Source organism: Pongo abelii, chromosome 21 (assembly GCF_028885655.2).
Source record: "Pongo abelii isolate AG06213 chromosome 21, NHGRI_mPonAbe1-v2.0_pri, whole genome shotgun sequence".
Lineage (NCBI taxonomy): Eukaryota > Metazoa > Chordata > Mammalia > Primates > Hominidae > Pongo > Pongo abelii.
In genome coordinates, this window is record NC_072006.2 from 7567089 (window position 1) to 7588089 (window position 21001).

The 21001-nt window shown below is 39.2% G+C and overlaps 1 protein-coding gene across 9 annotated transcripts in view; it reads left to right on the forward strand.

Moving 5' to 3' along the window:
* The window catches only part of SPTLC3 (serine palmitoyltransferase long chain base subunit 3), a 247582-nt gene that overhangs the window by 72503 nt on the left and 154078 nt on the right, over window positions 1-21001 (forward strand). For 5 of the 9 annotated variants that reach the window (XM_054542014.2, XM_054542016.2, XM_054542018.2 and 2 more), the window contains 2 exons: window positions 326-441; window positions 570-751. The exons of 2 other annotated variants lie outside the window; for them this stretch is intronic. In XM_054542014.2, coding sequence (XP_054397989.1) covers window positions 635-751 — 117 coding nt within the window. In that variant the 5' untranslated portion in view covers window positions 326-441; window positions 570-634. Of the gene's footprint in view, window positions 1-325; window positions 442-569; window positions 752-19330; window positions 19651-21001 lie in introns of those variants that run through there. 2 more of the 9 variants (XM_054542013.2, XM_054542019.2) reach the window with 2 other exon arrangements.

Below are 21001 nucleotides of genomic sequence, written 5' to 3' on the forward strand. Positions count from 1 at the left end.
TGTGCAGTGATCCATCACTATACATTTTTCATCTGCTCCAACTCAAACTCTGTACCCATTAAACAATAACTTCCCTTTGCCTCATCCCTCCAGCCCCTGGCAACCACCTCTGAATGTTATTTTATAGCAAAAAGAAATATTAACTTTTGAGCTTGGTTTACAACCAAAAACCACAATTACATGCAGGAGAGAGGGGGTGGGAAAAAGAGGTTAACTCAGAACTCAGTTACTTAGAAGACTCTGTGAGCATGTTGTGTGTGTGTTTCTTTAAAAGACTCTCCACCTCCCAGCCCGCCTCCTCACACTTTGCCACTGGGTTGTTCAGTCCCCAGGTTCCCTCAGTCCCCAGAAGGAGCCAGCATGGACAATCTCCTTTATAGTTTTGGAAGCAGGTTTGTTGCCATGGAGTTCACATTTTGACTGGAGTTGAGAAGTATAAAGGTAACCATTTGTTTTAGTTTCAACGATCTGGCAAAAAGATAGGCTGTTGCTCTTCTTCTGGAAAAGCCTGATTGGTAAGATTCCTTTAAGGGCTCAGCCCCAAAGAGCTTTATCCCATCCCCTCACAGACTAAAGTACAGCCTGCAGAGACCTCTGAAGGAAAACCTATCCCGGGCTCTGTCACTTCACACCCATGGCTAACCCTGGAGGTGGTGCCGTTTGCAATGGGAAACTTCACAATCACAAGAAACAGAGCAATGGCTCGCAAAGCGGAAACTGCACAAAGAATGGAATAGTGAAAGAAGCCCAGGTAAGAGGCACTCTCCCCTACTCTTCTCTGAATTACCTAAACATTTCAATATTTCTCTGTGAAGATATCTGGGGCTGTCCTAACTTAGAGTTCCTCTTATGAAGTGTTTTTACATGTTTTGACTGTTGATTCTGTTAATAGAAAGTGCTTGGCTACCAAAAAATTTAGGTGTGGATTAAGGAGAAAATGTCTTCTGTATGCAAAAGAGGATACACACAGACTCACACAGCTTTAGGCTCCCTAAAATACAAATGTACCTACTAGACTTTTGTCTCAAGCATTTTACAGGGAGGGAAGAATTATGAAGGTTCCAACTCTTTGCATATATTTTAGTCCAAGAGACCTGCTACAACCGTCATGCTTCAGAAGAAAAAGAGGAAGTGAAAGTACATTTTGCTGACATTATGTGGTGGAGATGGCATTCTTCCCAGGTCCATGAGAAATGCATCTCTGTTTGAAAGGCGAGTTATTATTGGTGTTTAGTAGAGCATTGTTTTAGCTCACTACTTGATTTGAGGCCACAGTATTTCTTTGAAATGTGATGTCACAGACATTCTTTTCCAAAACACTTCAGAAAGCAGGGCTCATTGTGACACACTGCACTCAGAAAACAAAACAGCATCTTTAAAACAAACTTGTATTTTCCAACTTGACACTTTTTTTTTTTTACTCTTATTGCACCGGGATGTTTGCAGAGTGTACTAGGCAGGAGGAACTCGAGGAAAGTAGTCAGCTTGTTTTAAGAGAGAGCCTGGGTCTGTGGGGTCCTTATGTAAGGCAGTTCCCCACTCCCCACAGGACACTCCATGTCACTCTGCTCTGAGCAGCAGGAGTTAGCTCATCTGCCTGAGGAGCAAGCCCAAGTAGTCAAACAGGTAGCCTCCTGTTTGGAAACAGAAGTGGCACAGGGAGCCCCATGCAATCTTCCATCATTTGATCATCCAGAGAGCAAGTATCCACCCACAGGAAAGGCAGATTTTTCTAAGATCACCGGACGGGTGGGTCTGGCTGGGGCCAGTCCTCCACTCAGTGAATTACATTCGTGTGTGCAATCGGAAGAGGCTAAAGGAGCTCTGGAGCCTGAGTTGTGTGTAAACAGGCTGTGGTCCCCAAAAGCATTCCCCTCTTAACAAAAGGCACTGTCCAACCCTGGGAGGTGTCTATCAGAAACCTCAGAACTGGCCTGTCCCACCTGAAGATCTGAAACCTGGAGCAATGTGAAGAGAAGGTGCTCAACTCCTATCAGTTGCATGAAGGAAATTGCAGTAATATCCACCACTTATGCATCACTAAATATCAATTCAGGCCACTACTCAAGATGATCCTTGCCTCTGGAATGCCTGTAACTCACAGGCTATTCACCTACTTACCCTTGTGATTATTCTGACCATGAGGGATCTCATCTGGGAAGAGATTCCTTCTTAACTTTTCTCCCTTTTATTTATTTTATCTTGGTTTCATAATCACATTCGAGGTATGAGATTAGAAACTTAGACAGTTACAACCACTCCTAAGTAAGGATAAAACCCAGGATTCTAAAGGTTCATTATGAAGTGCAGCTGCAAGACTGTAAATATCCTTGGACACTGAGGCTTCCCTAAGAATAGTCAAAAACATCAGGGCTGCTGTTGCCTTCCTGAAGGGCCATCCGGAGCCTCTTGTCTCAGACATATTTAGGTGTCACTAAGCTACAATTGGCTTTCATTGAGAGCCTCAAAATTATGGCTTAAAAAATATTTTTCAGAAAAACAAAATACCCGGCTGAGATCATAGTGTAATAGGGCAAACGTGGCTTATTGTCCGCTCCATGATGGGAACGAAGTTGTCTTTACTCTCATTTTCCTTTGCCACTAGTTTTGATCCTTGAGGCCCTTTAACAAACTAGGCCTAGACCAAAAGCCTTGCCTGTGGATAGAAGCAGTCTGTAAAGGCTTACAGAATCCTAGGCTGCTGGTCTCCCAAACACATTCTGCCTGGCCTAAGGTCTTCTGCTGCAGCATCTAAGATCCTACCAGCCCTTCCAACAATCCTCCCACCCTTTCTCTTCCCACCTATTTGCAACCACACAGCAACACGGTTATCTCTTTTATACATCGGGGACCCTACAAGATTCTGTTGACAAAGTGTTCCCTGGCATAACAAACAATATGAAAATTACTGTTAGGCAGTGCTCTGGAGTCCTCCTTCCCCCTGGTCCAGCGTAGGCTGCCATCCCTGCTCCAGCATGCAGCAGGCTTGCTGCCCCAGTCTCAAGGCTGGCAAGGACCAGAGCCTTTCCATTCTTAGAAACCTTCTAGAGTCCCTTTCTGGAGCTTTTATGGAGCCTGACTATTTTTCCTGTTTTTTTTTTTTTTTCTTTAAACCTTATATGTCCTGAGAATGCAAAAAAACTGGTTTTCATCACTGATTAAGTCCATTTATTTGTTTATTCCCAATATGGCCTCCTACCTTTTACTCCTAAGAGGACACTATTGTACTAGAGGATTTGTTCTCCCTCCTTATGAGCATATCCACACTACAGACAGATGGGTGCTTAATGTCTTAATCTATAAACTTGATATTTCTTATAATTTTTATTGAATTAAAATTTTTCCTAATGAATAGGAATTTCCTATTCCTTACTTAATTCTATATAATTACTTTACAACTATTATCCACATAATTGCTTTTTAATTCCCAGCAATTATTTTTGACCTGGCCATAAATTTTTATTTGGAAAACCAAAACCTAGGAAGGTAGACCTTCTGTCTCCATTGCATTTTCCTGGAAGTAGTTTCTTAAGAGGATAGGGTCTGTATTTTCTTCTCTTAAACTAAACCTGCAGGATGAAAAAAAATCATAAAGTTTTCCTAATCTTCCCTTTCCTGGAAAACAAAAACGTTTGGGGATTAGAGTTACTCTAATTCAAGGTTTATTGAGTTCTTGACCTGAATGTTGTAACATTACCAGATATAGGTAATGAGCCCTAACAGGAGGTTGCTTTTTTTTTTCACCAATATTTATTAAGCATCTGTTATTCTTAGGACCTATAAAGATGAATAAGAAGTTCATAATTTATCTGTTAGGGGAAAGCTTATATCAGCATTAAAATAATCACATCAAAGTTAAATGCTAGTGCAAGGACAAGAGCTGCCATAAAGCAGACATAACTTGAGGACAGATGAGTGGTATGGATACTAGTACTAGAAGTTGCAGAAGATCAAAAATAATAATAAATATCAATGTTCTGTTACGTATCAGGAAGGGCTAAGCACTTCAGGCAGGCATCTCCTGTACCTTCAAAACAGCCCCATGAAGTGGTAGTATACTGTCCATTATACAGATGGGGAAAGATAAATCACTAAGGAACTTCTGAAGAATCACAATCAGCATGGCCAGGATTTGAACCCAAATCCATGTTGCTCTAAAGGCAGTTTCTTTTTCAGTACGTTCTAGGAAATCACAGGTTGGGGTGGTCAGTGACAGCTTCTGAGAGCAGGGAAGACTCAGATTGAACCTTGAGACATTATAATTGCAGAAAAAATAGGGAGCTTATTCCTGAGGGCCAAATGAGGAAAAGACAGGAAAGGAACTCCGGAGATGAATGTAGGAGTTGCTAGTAAAGGGCATAAGAAAGGTCATGAAGCATTCCAGGAAGCTGTGAGGCACAACAGGTCATATGACTTTTGAGAGACTTTTCTCAATTCAGTGAGCCTTCATCGCAGACAGCGAGAAGCAGTGCTGTGGCTGAGGTGGTGCTCAGCAGATGCTGGAAGAAGAGAAAGGATTAAGCCACATTATTATGGAAATCATTTCCAGTTTTAGAACCATTTAAGCTGAACTTCTATTCTCCCCACCTTTCTATATCTTCTTGAAGCCTGCAATATCCTGGTAGAGCTACTCTTCTGCTGTAGTATAAACTTCTTCTAGAGAATAAGAGCAATGACTGATTGATAGTTTAATTGCAAACATTGGTAGCTGCCTGACAGCCGTGGTAAGTACCTGGGTCTGTGGGGCTCACCTAGGCTACCCCCAATTGAAATAGAGGTCAATATTCTCGCCAATTACTAGGAGAATTCATAAACTAAAAGTTTTGGAAATCCCTTTCAACTGCTCTGAATCTTCATCTTAGTCTTGTCTTTGGTGTTCACTTTCTAATGCCTTTGTTTCTTGGCTCCTATTTCCTTAAAACAGTCCCCAATGTGGCAAGGCTTCTCCATGAACTCCTTAAGGAATCCGCATTTTTTCATGAGCTCATCATTTATAAAGCATTCTTGTGTGTCAGGTGCTGCAGTCATTAAGATGAAAATATTCTCCCTCCATTTATAAATAGCTCACAGTATAAATGAGAAAGACAAGCAATTATAGTATTTAATGGTAAGTACTATAGTAAATGTTACAGTTATCTATTCCTATGTAACAGCCAGTCCAAAACCCAATGGCTTGAAACAACGACTATTGGATTGTTCATGATTCAGGCAGGGGCTGCTAGGGATTGCCCTTCCCTGCTCTACGTGGTGTTTGTTGCAGATCAACTTGCCTGAGCATCCAAGATGACCCCATTCACATGTCCCAGACCTTGGTACCAGCTGTTGTCCAAAGCACCTTGTGTCTACTTCACCAAGACACCCTCTGCATGTGGTCTCATTATTCTGCAGAGTAGCCCAGACTTTTTTACAGGATGACTGGCTTCTAAGAGAGTAAAAATAGAAACTACAAGACCTCTTTTATGTCCTAGGGACATTTCTGCTACATTCTGTAGACAAAACCAGTCATAGTCCAGCTGAGATGCAAGGGGAGGAGAAACAGATGCTGCTTTTTTCATGAGAGAAGCTACAAAGTCACACTGAAAAAGGTTGTAAGGGATTGGAGAGATTATTGTGACCATCTTTGGAAATAGTCCACCACAATAGAAATATATGGACCTATGGACCTTGCATGGGAACACAGAAGAATGTGTGTCTGACCTAGGCTGGGAAGACAACTTGCTTCAGAGAGGCATTTGACCCAAGTCTTGAAAGCAGAGTAGCCAGTTGTACAGGCATAGAAAGGCGTTCCAGCAGAGGGAAAGGCTGTTAGAAGGATATAAAATATCAGAGCATTATGCCTTTGGCCAATGAAAGATGAGTTCATGGTAGGGGGTTCAGGATGCTTAATGGAGAGAACCAGGTGGGAAAAGATTGTAAAATGCCTTTGTCTTAGTTTACATTCCCCAAGAAACAGACCCAGAGATAAAGATTTGAGTGCAAGAAATTTATTAGGGAGGTGAACCCAGGAAGCACAGAGGAAAAATAGTGAAGTGAGGCACAGAAGGGAAGGAAGCCAACACACTCATGAACAAGTTACCATTGTTGGCAACTGGGACTGAGACTTGTCAGGGACATCTGGGAGATGGTGTACAACACATCTCAAAGCTGTCTAAATTTAAAAAAAGGGATAAATGTCAACCAATTCCAGTCCATAATCAGCTGAGGGATGCTCAGCACTTGTAGACTTTCCACACATGGACTGAGCACACTCCTATGGCAGAGAAAGCCCTCAAGCTGAGCTACAGGTGCTTGCAGTAGGAAATCACCAGAGTAGAAGAAGGTCTGGATGCACCAAGAGTGTCTTTTATAACCATTTATATGTGCAAGTGACGGAGGTTTGAGAAGGGAATTAGCATGATCAGATACGGTTTCTCCCAAAATGTGTAAGCTTTATTTATGGTGACTCTTAGAGCATGGTTTATGAATTAGCCCTGATCTAATGGGCTAATCATCATACAAGACAGGATTATGCTGTTAAGCAACATAAACAGAGCTTACCCACTGTGTTTGGCAAAGGAGAAAAGGGATATATCAAGGGTAAATATTATTGCCATAATTTGTTCCCTTTGCACTCAAGCAAGATGAAAAACCAGAAACCATGAACAGCTTAGCAAATTTTAACTATATAAAAAAATCTAAAACTTAATATGGCAAGAAGCATCATAAAGGGTAATGCATAAAAATCAATTGGAAAGCATAACTGAAGTAAAAACTCCTTTACAATTTTAGCACCAGAAACATGAAGGACCTGGAAATAGATTTAAATAAAATGAAAATCAATTGGAAGGGAGTATGAAAATGCTACTGAGGGACCTGAAAGGAAACTGAAAATAAATGGAAAGGCATACAACACATGTAGAGGAAGACTCAGGATGAAAAATGCATTAATTCTACCTAAGTTAACCTATCAGTTTCTGTGTGAGTCCAGTAGATAAATAATAATAATAATAATGAGGGTGACTAGATAAATAATAATAATAATGAGGGTGACTAGCACTACCAACTAGTAAATCATGTTGTGCACCAAAAGAATTAGAATGGTTTTCTATTAGTACACGAACAGATAGATAAATATTATAGGTAATTGTTAACCTATCAAAGTATAAGAAAATATCAATTTTAAAATAATATTTACATGGGAAAAGTCTTTATAACTATGATATAATACCCAGGAGCCACAAAATAGGAGGTCAACAATCTGACTACATAAAAATCAAATATTTATTTATGCATGGCAAAAACAAAACAAAAATAACACCGTGAAATAACCAAAAGGCAAATTACAGACCAGGAAAATGTTTACAATTTATATCATAAAATGCAATTTTCTGATTATACAAATAACTTTTAGAAATGAATACAAAAAGAGGCCAAACACCAGAGGGAAAAGAATGGACAAAAGCTATGATGAGGGAAATACAATTTGAAATACAAAAGGTAAGGAAAGGAAGAGAAAGAAGGGAAAAGAAGTCAGGAAAGGGAAGGAAAGGAATATGCTAGAATCAGTTTCCATGAGAAAAGAAAGAAAAGTCCATTTTCTCAGTTTGTGTGCATTAAGTGCAAAGTCAAGTTGAAACTTAGTTTGAATAATCTAGTTATTTTGATCAGTTTAATAATAATAATGGTAAAGCTAATAAATCAATTGTTGATGGGTGCTACATGCCAGGTCCTTCTATGTAATCTGCCTCATTGAATTCTTCTAGCAGTAACGCAAAGTGGATATTATTAGCGACATTCATATAGATGAGGAAACTGACGCTCTGAAAACATAAATAACTTCCCCCAAGGTCACACAGCTAGAACAAAACTGGGACATAAACTCTAGACTATCTACCTTATCCTAACTTCTTACTTCAACAACTGTCCAAGACCCCATGATATTGTCTACTTTCTATGATAATAGGCTTAGAGACCTTTATTTAACAACTGAACATAATACCAGTTGTCTAAGGTATCAATAATATACTTTTAAAAAGAAAGGTGCTTATGCTTTCACTGTGACTACAGATATTGAAAGACATCAAGCTCCAATAGCTAATGCATGTTGGCCTATAGTTAAATCTTTGGGAAGTAATCAAGAACATAATAATTATAATAATCTTTAACGTGTCTTGAGTTCTTCAAAGTGCCAGGCATTCCCAGTGCTTTATGTTCATCATCTCACAACATTCCTATGAGGTATTATTTTTGGACCCATTTTATAGGTGAGGAAACAGAAAGCTTTAGTAACTCAACCAAGGTCACCAACTTATAAGTATCAAAACCAGGTATAGAAACCAAGTTTGTCCAATCCTAGAACCTAAGTTCTTATCCTTTAGTCCACACTTCCCCTGTAAACACAAAATATGTTAGGCGTGGGATTCATACCCATTTCCAGAGAGAAGGGGCCAACAGACACAGCCTTAAAGGGCAGAGTCAATGTAAGTTAAAAGAATGGTGAGTTGTTTTGTTTTCCTGATTTTTCATTCTTAATAAAAATTTTAGCTTATCACAAATGACACCAAACTGTCACATATCTGCGCTTTCAATAGGCAATGTTATTCACTCACAGACATACCACATTAGTGAACCTGTCACCCCCATACCTCACTTTGAACAACTCTAAGCTAAAGAAAATTGACCTCATGTGACTCTGAGTCATGTGGACTCACACTTAGCCCCAGTCGGAGCTCGAGAGATAGTCTGGCTTTCAGGAGCTTTTTTCAAGAGTACATGGCCTCCCTGAATAGAAACTTCACTTAGTACAATATTTTCTGGCAATACTGATATCTTAGACATGATGCAATAGATCAAGCTTGTCGACATGTGGCCTGCAGGCTGCATTTGGCCCAGGACATCTTTGAATGTAGACCAACACAGATTCATAAACTTTCTTAAAACATTATGAGATCTTTTTTGTGATTTTTTTTAGCTCACCAGCTATCATTAGTGTTAGTGTATTTTATGTGTGGCTCAAGACAATTCTTCTTCCAGTGTGGCCCTGGAAAGCCAAAAGATTGAACACTCCTGCAGTAGATGAAAGATAGTTACAAATTATTTGGAGTATTTCCCATTGAGAGGTAGAATCTAATTCTAATCCACTTGAACCTGGGCTAGACCTAATGACTTACTTGACCAAAAATGTGATGGAAGGGACAATCTGGGACTCCTGAGAGTCAGTGACAAGAAGACTTGTGGCTTGAACCCAGTCCTTGTAGAGCGCCCATTCTTGGAATCCAGCCACCATGCTTTAAGGAAGCCCAAGCAGCCCAAGAAGAAGTTCAAGGAGAGAAACCAAGTATCCTTGCTCTGTTTCTAGCTGAGATGCAGTACCAACTTCTAAACTGTGTGAGTGATGTATCTTGGAAGTGAATCCTTCAGCCCCAGGGTGTGTTTGCTCCAATTGATACTGCATGGATCATAGACCAGCTGTCCCTGTTGGGCTCTGCCCAAATTAAAAATTCTTGAGCAAATACATAATTGCTGTTTTAAGTTTGCTGGTGGCTTATTAAGCAGCAATAAAAACTGAATACATGGATATTATATTTCCTTAAAATGACTAGAAAATCATTGTGCAATCTCAGAACCATTTTCAATGCTTGCATTTATATTTACATTTCAAGAGTTTGCTTTGACCATGAATTTGCTATTAATCATTGGCAAAGACACATTTTCATAAGTTATAAATTTCTGTTTTGTTTGGCATAAGGACTGTATGCTTAAGCCCTTAACCAGAGATGAGTGTCCAGCTGTAAAAGCCAAACGCAATGAACCTAAATGTCACCAATGCAAAAGCACACCCATTTGAAAATTGCCAAATCTGAAGTGTAATTATTAACCCTTAGGAGGTCTGTAATTTATTACATTGTCTATGAAGAAAGAGTTGACTCAATAAAGTATGTGTTTTCAGGTGTTTCATTGGCTTAATAAACATATTTAAGTATTTTTAATATCTGCCAATTACAAATTAATTTTATCTATTGGTTAAAGCTTCCTGGAAAAATTTTCTCTCACTGTTGAGGTAAATTGATATTAACCTAATTAATTGCAAGAAGTCAACTATGCTGATTTTGAAATGTACTTAATGTTTTTAGTAAGTATGCCTACCTTTGTCTCAGTTGGCCTGTACTAATGTAGTTTTACTGGAATTCTAAGGTATAACAATCCATAAATTTATGACAGAAAGATCTACTGCCACCATATTAGAAATCTTTTCCAGGTGATTTGGAGTTCAAACTAACTATTTTGAGGGAAAAACACTACAAGCATAGCTCAGAGAAATACTCAAAATTATCCTCCACAATCTACTTCATCTATCTGTCACAGTGCCATCTGAATCCTGCTCTCCTTAAGAGTTTTGACACATTGAAGATCATCTGAGCACAGCGGAGTTTGAGATTGCAAAGCCTAGAGGAGCTAGCAGGGCCTTGTGTAGGACAGTAGGAGATGGTAAGAATGGGTTTAACTGAACAAAGCCTGGTGTTTCCATGAGACAGAACAGGCTCCATCTTGATAGTTTTTCCAACTTTTAAAAGAAGTTGGAAATCCAAATTGAGGAAAGGAGGTCTCATGATTTCTAAGTGTTGACATCTAATTTTTAAAAATTCAAATCCTGTGGATTTAAAGAAAACACTGCTAACAAACACCAATTTGTAACCTCTAAACTGTAGGCAAACAGAGTGTGGGAAATAGGCTAAGAAGTCCTAAGTAGAGTGCTATTTTCTCATTTGTTTAGGAAAAATGGCTCAGAGAATTTGGCTCACCTCGATTTAATTTACTTTATATTTCAAAAAGTGATAGATGAGTCTTCCATCTTCACTTTCCTGAGTTGATATATTAACAATTACCCTAGACTCTGCAGGTTTGAGGAACTCTTATGACCAGCTACATACACTAGATTTCCTTGACTAACCCAAATCTAAAATATTAAGTCCCAAAGTGTTCATCAAAGTGTTAGAGACTTGGTGATATTTATCGACCAAACCACATCTCTCAGATTTCACAGGCAGTGGTACACAAACCTTCGTTAGGTGATGTATTCATGAAGTCTAGTCACCAAGATTGTTCTCCAAATCTGGTCTAACTGGACCTTCAAAGGTTGCCCAAGCAAAAGGCTATGTGCAAGTCTTAATTTTTCTCTTACCTATGGGTTATACACAGCTCTTATTTGTCTGTCTTGTGGTTGTGAGTCTTTTGGAGTTCAAGGATTCCTTTGAGAAGCTGTTATATACTTTCTAATGAAAATTAATATGTCCATAACCATAAAATTTTTTACATAGAGAATGTATGTATTCCCTGACTTCCTCAGATCCCCAGATTATAAACTTTGGCTCTGAAATTTTGTATAAAACTAGGCTATTTCTGCACTTATAATCTAACTAGAAAAAAACAGCAAATCAACTGTTCCAGAGAAGACAGGGTAAAGGATTCACAAATTAATCCACCAAAAAAGAGAAAATCACACATAACACAAAGTGATTCAGGCAGCAAGCCCCATGTGTGTTAGACATTTATTTAAAAATTGGTTTAGAGGGTGGTTGTGGTGGCTCATGCCTATAGTTCTAAAGCTTTGGGAGGACAAGGAAGGAGGGTCAGTTGAGACTAGGAGTTTGAAACCAGTCTGGGAAACATGGCAAGACCCCATTTCTTAAAAAAAAAAAAAAAAAGAAAAGAAAGAAAAGAAAATTAATTAGCTGGACGTGGTGGCATGCATCTGTAGCCTTAGCTATCCCAGGAGGTTGAAGTGGGAGGACCATTTGAGCCCAGTAATTCAAGATTACAGTGAGCTGTGATTGCCCCACTGCACTCCAGCCTAGGCAACAGAGTGAGACCCTTTCTCTATATTTTGTCGTTTATATTAGAAGTTTGCATTTTATTACATGATATATTAATATTTATTTTGCTGTAAAACTATTTTTATATACTCTTTTAAAACTTTGAAGAAAATGGAACTCCGCAGAAAGATGTTTATGTGGTAGCTTTTCACACTCCCGCACCCCTTAGGATGTCCCAGGAAAATGTGAACTCCTTAAGAAGGAATGATAGTAGAAAGACCACTAGCTTTGATATCAGATATAACTGGGTTTGAATCTTGGTTCTGCCACTTACTAATTGGGCCATATTAGGAAGGTAACTTTATGTCTCTGATCCATTCTTTATGAGGCTATGGTAAAGAATAAATGAGATAGCATATGTAAGACTCCCAGTAACTATCAGGCATAGAGTAGATACTCAATAAATGATTATTATCTATTAACATTAGCCTGCAGTCACCTCTTTCTTCTCTACTGCTATTATAAGACTAATCAGTACGATGTCCAGCATATAGTAGATGTTCAATAAATGACAGCCATAAACCCTTGAAATCCTTCATCCCATGATGACTTCTCAATCTTCATTTTACTTGACCTGTCTGCAGCATTAGTGAAAAATAATCACTCTCTCTTTCTTAAAGCACATTCTTCTCTTGACTTCCAGGGTATTACACTCTTGATTTTCCTCTTTATCACTAGCTTTTCCTATGCATTTTCTATTTTTGGTTCCTCCTCCTCTCTTTGACCTTTAAACAATGGAATGACCCAAGGCTTAGTCTATGCCCCTCTATTCTTTTCTAACTGCATATCTCTCATGAAGATCAATCTTGTTTCATCATGTTAAATACAGTAAGACATTCTTCTTCAAAGGGTTAACTTGTTTAAGTTTGCTTGTCCTTTTTTCCCTGCTTTCAAGGCCAGACTCCCTTACTCTCTGTGCTCCCTTGCCCTGGGAAACAACCTTCCTCTCAGTCTTATCTATAGAGCCTACATTCCACATGTGCTACTCACTCTGTAAATCACCTCCCTCCACCACAACAGCCCCCCCCCACCAATCCCCTCCCACCATCCCCACCCCCACCAAAACTGTTTTCTTGCCAGTGTAACTGCATCCCTGCACGTCTCAAGTTAGCCAACTGGGTTCAGTGTAGATTGTGTGGTCCAACTCTAGCCAATGGAGACTGCACACAGCAGTAGGAGCCCAGTGTGTTAGGGATAAATCTGCTGCTTTCCTTGGTTTGATGTGCTCTCATGGTGATCAAACTAACAAGCAGCACCCTTCTGCAGAAGTAAACTTTGCCTTGCTGAGAAATCAACTATCAGAGTGTCATTTCCTTTGCAACTTCAAGCTTTATTTCTAACACATCATGATAGATAGATTAAATAGATGATAGATAGATATAGATAAGTAGATAGATGTATAAAATAGGCATTTCCAACTGACTACTTGATATATAGAGATATGTAAATGTATACGCATAAATAGGCATTTCTGACTGCCTACTTGATCTTTTCACTTGGATAATCAAAAGTCATCTCAAACTTAATATATACCAAACTGCGCTCCTGATGTTTCCTCCTCCCGCTCTCCAAAACTATTTCCCTTACAGTCTTTCCCGTCTCAATAAATGGCAACTCTTTCTTGTGGCTCAAGCCATAAACCTTGGTGCCATTCGTGACTTTTCTCCTTCATTCTATTCTGCATTCTATCTCTCAGTAAAACATGAGCCTACCTTCACAGCACATCTAGAATCTGACCACTTCTCACCTTTCCCTCAGCAACTCCCTGGTCTTAGCCCCCATTAACTCTCACCTAAAATATTGCAGGAGCTCCATCTCTTTTATCTGTGTTCCACTGTCTATTGCTGCATAAGAATGCAGCCTAACATACAGTGGCATAAAACAATGATTTTATTATGCTTGTGGATTCTGCTGGTCAGGAATTCAGAAAAGGCACAGTGAGGACAGCTCTCCCCTGCTCCATGGTGTCTAGGGCCTCAGCTAGGATGACTCAACTGGCTGGGCTGGAGAAGCTGGGCCAGGAGGGTCCACTTTCCAGACTGCCTCCTCGGTGTCACACCTGGCACCTGGGCTGGGAAGACTGAAGGGTGAGACAAGCCAGGACTGTGAACTGGATCAATGCAGCCATAAACAAGCCCACCAGGTTCAAGGGGAGGAGACTAGCCTGTCTCTTAATGGGAAGAGTAGCAAAGAATTCATGAGCTTGTTTTAAAAACCACCATGTCCTGTTTCCACCCTCCCTTCCCCTCTGCCACAATCCACTAGACTTTCTCTATACGGCAGCCAGTGCTGCTGAAATAAAATCCAGAGATGTCATTCTTCTGCCCAAATCCTTCTCATGGCTCCCATTTCACTCACAGCAAAAAACAAAATACTTACCACGACCATAAGGCCCCACAGCCTGGCCAGATCATCTGTGACTCATCTCCTGCTACTTTCCCTGAGCTCGCTCTGTCCCCAGCTGCACAGCCTCTTCACTGTTCCTGGAGCCAGCCATCCATGGCATCCTCCCACCTGCAACATTTGCATTTGCACTCCTCATCCCCCGTCCTGGAACACCCTTTCCCCAGACATCCACAGGGCTCACCCTTCTCCCACTTGAAGTCTTCACTCACATAGCACCTTCTCTGTGGGACTCAGGCTCACATGCTTTCTAAAATTGCAACCCCCCACCCCCGACTTCCTGGCCCCTTTCCTGCTTAGTTGTTCTCTTTAGCATTTAAAAACATCTGCACACGTGCGTGCACACACACACACACAGAGTCACACATATACTTAACACATAAACACACATGCATGCACACATTAATTTATTTCCTATCTGTTGCCTGCCTCCACATTTAGACTGTGAGGTCCACCTGGGCAGGAATTCCTATCTTGTTCACTGCTAAATCTCTAATACCTAGACCAGAGCCTATATGTAATAGGAGCTCAATAATATTTATGGAATGAATAAAGACTATCCATTTTTACAAGTCTGTTCTTTGCAAGAACTCCCATTTAACATGCCTAGATCTCTAAAAGACTAAGAAAGCTCTGCTCATATGATCCACAGACTTCTTTGTAAACTTCAAAGTATATAACTTCTTATTAATTAATTCACAGGTTTCCTAAGCTTTGTTGGACAGCATGGCTACTATTTACCACCACCTTTTTAAAAATCACAAAGTCACTAGATTACTTTGGTGACCAGGTAGCAACATGCTTCTGTATTGCTATCCAGATATGATATACTCCAAGCTTGGAGGTAGGGAGCATGCTTTAAGCAGTGGAACTTTTTGAAGAAAATGAAAATAGAAATGAAATATTATTAATTCATCTTGATCTTTCCTGCTGCATCTTAGCAGGAGATGAAATATGCCTGGATTAGAGGGAAAATGACTAATCTCCCAAGGTGTGTTGGGCTGTCATCAGCTTCTAATAAAATTCTGCATTCTCAGAGTTGAGTGTCCAAGAAAGTAAATGCGATCTGTTTTCCTATGAATGACCCATATATGAGATGACTTTTAAAACTTTTATTTAACAAACTTTTACATTGCATCACATGCTAAGAACTTTACAAATACTAACTCAGTTGACCCTCACAACAACCATGTAAGTTTGATACTGTTACTATCGTCATTTTTTAGATGACTAAACTGAGTCATGCAAAAGTTAACTAAATTTGCCTGAGATAAAACATATAGTTAGCAGTGCAATCTAGTCACAGGACCTGTCTTTTTATCACTAGATGAAATACCCTTTCCTCCACCATTTTATTGTAAACATTTGTATAGAAAACCTTATATAATTCTAAATAAATATTCATATATCTACTACCTAGATTCTACAGTTAGCATTTTGCTATATGTTTACTATGTATCTACCTATCTATCTATCCATCCATATGTTTTATGCATCTCAAACAAAGTTGTAGAATAAATACACCTCACTTCTAAACCCTTCAGCATGCATACCATTAACTTCAATATTTTTCTATAGTTTTTTTTCTTTTGAGGTAAAATTTACATACAATGGAATGCACAAATCTGAAGTATATCATTCAATGAGTTTTGACCTGCATTGGCTTTTGATTACTTTTTTGGAGAAAGTTTCCTAATGTAGTTTTGACTGTGGAAAGATGAACTAAAACTGCTCACTTAAAATTAAAGAGTTTAATCTCTGGAGAAGAGAACTGGCTAATGTGTAAATCATCATCTAATGAAGTAAAGGAAGAGCTCACCAGAAGGCTGTCTTCTAGAGAAATTCCCCTGCTACACACTCATAATTCCACAGCGATCAGGAGCTATTTTCCTTTTTGTCTTTAGTATAATCTCTCTAGCAGGAAAGGAACTTAGTTCAGTAATCTTTACAATTCCACTCCATCCCCTGTCTTCTTGAACACATGAAGAAAGCAAAGACCAGGAATTATAATAGTTTGATGATCCTTAAAATAATGTCTGCTATTGCAAATTTCTTTAGTATCAATTTCAAAATTGATATTGTGAAATTTTATTTGTCTCATGTCACAAGCAAAGGCACTCTTTTCCTATGGCCCAAAATAAGAGCCATATGTAGAAAACTTCCTTTTCTGCATGTCACAGATCACCATGTCAGAGAAAATAATTATAGAGGTAATAACTGCTACCATACATGAGGACATTACTATACGTTCACCCTTTTTTAAATATTGTCAATCCTTACAATAGACTTTCAAATTTCACATATAAGGAACCAATATTTGAAGAAATCAGATGATCACCCACACAACTGGCAGGTAGTGGAAGCAGGATCTTCTGACTCCTAATATCACGTAACCTCACCCTGCAGCCTTATCACCCTAGTAACCTGAATCATTACGTAAAACTTGGAAGCAGGGCTTCATTTTCACACTTCCTGAGCTTGAATTCCAGCTTCATGGTGGTGTGACCTTGCATAAGCAGTTTAATCTCTCTGCACCTCAGTTTCCTCACCTGGTAAATGAGGTTAATAGTAATGCATACCCTATTGGATGGTGGTGAGAAATTAATAAGATAATGCATGCAAAGCCTTAGAACAGTGCAGGCACCAGAGGAAATTCTCTACAAATGTGCACTATTACTAATACTGACCCTTGCAAGAATCTGCCTTTTGTCCCTCTCTGCCCCTTCTTTGGTGAAACAGTGCCAGAATATGACAAGAGGTTGCATATTGGTTGGCCTGCAGAAACCTGTTTTTAAAACTTTTATTTTAGGTCCAGGGGTACATGCGCAGGCCTGTTATATAGGTAAACTTGTGTCACAGGAGTTTGTTGTACTTATTATTTCATCATCCAAGTACTAAGTCCAGCACCCATTAGTTATTTTTCCAGATCTTCTCCCTCCTCCCACCCTCCACCCTCCATTAGGTCCCAGTGTGTGTTGTTCCTCTCTACCTGTCCGTGTGTTCTAGGCATTTAGCTTCCACTTCTGAGAACATATGGTATTTGGTTTTCTCTTCCTGAATTAGTTTGCTAAGGATGATGGCCTCCACCTCCATCCCTGCTCCTGCAAAGGACATACTCTCGTTCTTTTTTATGGCTTCATAGTGTTCCATGGTGTATATGTAACACATTTTCTTTATCCAATTTGTCACTGATAAGGATTTAGGTTGATTCCATGTCTTTGCTGTTGTGAATAGTGCTAAAATGAACATATGTGTGCATGTTTCTTTATGGTAGAACAATTTATATTCCTTTGGGCATGTACCTGGTAATGGAATTGCTGGGTTGAGTGGTAGTTCTGTTTTTAGCTCTTTGAGGAATCACTGCACTGTCATCCACAATGGTTGAACTAATTTACACTCCCACCAACAGTGTGTAAGTGTTCCCGTTTTTTGGAACCTTGCCAGCATCTGTTATTTCTCGACTTTTTGGTAATAGCCGTTCTGACTGGTGTGAGATGGTATGTCATTGTGGTTTTGATTTGCATTTCTCTAATCAGTGATATTGAGGTTTTTTCGTATGCTTTTTGGCCACATGTATGTCTTCTTTTGAGAAGTGTCTGTTCATGTCCTTGGCCTGCAGAAACCTTTAACACACAGTGACAGAAATATACTTGAATAAAACATCAATACATCTTCAAATAAAAACAAACTGAATAGTAGAGTATAATAATATTAAGAAATTAAGGTGAGGTGTGAACAAAGTGCAGTGTTGAAACTCAGATGACCATAGCAGACCCTGCTGGTAGCATGTCCACTTCCGCTCTTGGCGGTTACCATTTCCATGTGCACAGCCTCATCTCCAACGGCCAATTCCCATGCCCTTTTTCTGAGAACTTTCTGAAAAACTGTTACATGTCAGACACTGTTCTAGGAACTGGAGCCTGTTCTTCCCTAGTGGGCACCAGGCCAAAAGCACCGGAGAATCAACACCCCCTAAAAGCAGTGCTCAACCTTTGACTGATTGGAGCTGGATGATAAATACCCCAGCAGCCTCACCCTTCAAGAAAGATAATTCTTAGGTGTGTTCTACACTGTCTCCTGCAGACCCCAGTGGAAGTGAGCTCCAGCTGCCCACACTGGTAACTGCCTTAAGAGCACACCATTCATTGGTTTCCTTCCCTTTTCTGGCTTATCTCTCCTCCTCTAACAGTGCTTCCTGGGATAACCTTCCAAATAAACAGGTTGTATTTGAATCTTTTATAGAGGTTTGCTTCTGGAGAACCCAAAATTAAGACAGTGATTTTTATAAAACACAGCCAATTTTTACCCCTTTAACCTTCAGCATCAACTACAATGATCCTTACGTCTGTACATCCCTTTCATATCTAGGATCTCATTGTACCCTCAGTCATCCAGGAAGTGATCCAATGCTGTGAAGTAGGTAGAACAAATGCTACTGACCTGTTTTAGGATGAGAACATGGGGCTCAGAAAAGTGAGATCAAAACCACATGGATAATAGAGACAGAGCTGGATAATATTATAATGCCAGACATGCCGACTCTACATTCAGGAATGCCTTCCAGGGCTGGGTGCAGCAGACACCTGTCAAGCCCTTATTCAGTGCATACACCTCCTTTCAACTTCCCCTCATAAGAACAGGAAGGAAGGAAAAAAATCAGAGCCTCTGTTCTTCAGTAATTTATTTCAGCACACACACACACACTCAAAAGTGTCAACTTAGTTATTAGACTGCTCATAGGAACAGCTTTGGGAATCAGTCTTACTAAAATTTTAAAAATCCATGCAATTCTAAAAGCCTCAAAGAATAATACTGATTTCTACCTAAGACTTTTATAGCTAGGCAGCAAAGTGATTTTACATGGCATATCAGATAGCAAAATTTTCTACAAATCTCCCTTAAACAATTATTTACTTTTGTCATCACATCTTTATGTTTTATATGATGTATATTTCTTAGAATTACCTTCTTTTGAGTCTTTGACCAGCCTCAGCTCTATTCTTACAAACGTGACATTATGAATGGTAACTTCTAGACCCAGCAAGGGCACACGAGTCAATTCATGCCTTGGTTCCTTTGTTGAGTTTGCCCAAGGCAGAGGCACTGATGACATGGTTGGAACTCTTGGGTTCTTGCAACATGACATGCTTTTCAACCACCTACTCTGATAATTAGTCCTAAGGAAACTTGGCTCCAGAACTTCTTACATATTATAATAATAATGGCAGAACGGATATCAGATCTCAGAGAACCATGTTATGTGATTTTTTTTAAGATCTTAGTAATACATTTCTCAACAGGACCAGAAGTTTCTGTTCACAAAGTGTGAAAGCTCAGGGGGCTGATGTCTGGTGATTCAGTCCAGTGGAATCAGACTTCAGAATTTCGTAGACCTGTAAGTTTTTTTTAAGTGAATTACATTGTACCAAAGTTTTTATTCTGCCATGATTCAAAAGATCTAATAATCCCTTATCTACTATCACTATTGTCATAAATTCACCCTAAAAGATATTATGGACATGATGTCTGATTAAGAGACAGTCCCTAGGAAGATGTCCATATACGTATATACTTGTAAGCATAATATACTTATATGTTACACATATATATATCATTTTTAAATTTTACCATGCATCAGTGAAAATTTTAGTACATGTCTTTAAAGTGTTATAGACTAGTATCTAGGAATTATTAGACTAACCAACAAGTAGATACAAGATAAGAATGGACTATTCTTCTCTACTGGTTTTGCATTTTGTCAAAACCAGGATCAAAGCCAACAATAGTAACTAGCTTCCACTTCCTTTAAAGCTGAATTATTTATGCTTTGTTCTCTCACAAGAGTGTTATATTCAGACCCGGAACACAGCCTCGGGACACTCATATCCTTTACTGCTGATGAAGCTATTTGGCTATTATTTTAAAATAGGAAGCAACAGAGACTCAAACAGGTATAGTCACTTGCCCAAGATCTCAATACGGCCAATCCAGGGCAAGACATGCCTGTGCCCTTTGCCTCTAACACTGTACTCCCTTACACATCACAAAACCAGAAACAAACTCCGTAGGAGCCCTTGACATTAACACTATTTGTCCACCCATGCAAATGATGTGGGGCAGCTGGAGATATCCCACAACTGAAGTACATCTCAGGTTAGTTTGTTAGCTTATGACAGGAGGCGCTAGCCTTTTCTTTAAGAATCCATCCTTTCCCATTGGTTCATTCTTAGCAAGACAACTGAATCACGTCCCTACAGACTGAGTATAGTACTCAGAAATAAAAGTACTCCACATGGTGACCTGAGAAAATGATTCAATGGTTGAATTAAACAAGTCACAGACATCAGTTTGCTTTTGTTAAGTATAATGTCAATCTTAATATTCCAGTCAGATGACTCATGCTTTTCACCTATTCATTTCTTTCAGCTCAGGAGCTATGATGGCTAAAACATGCCTGGTTATACAAAGCTGGTTGATTCAGGAGTACTGGTAGTCAAGACTAGCCTTGCTCTGGGAGAGGTTATTTTTTCCTATATTATATAGCACTTGATGAAAACAATCAGATAATTATAATTATGATCATGGATATTATTAGACTTTTTGGAAGCAAATTAATAAATTGTTGTGGTGTCATTTTCTTAGCGCATTTCTTGTTTGGACACAATATACTTATTTTTCATGGAAGCAAAAGGCTTTCATGAAAAGTAAAATAACGTGCTGCTTTCAGTGCAAACAAAAGATTTCAG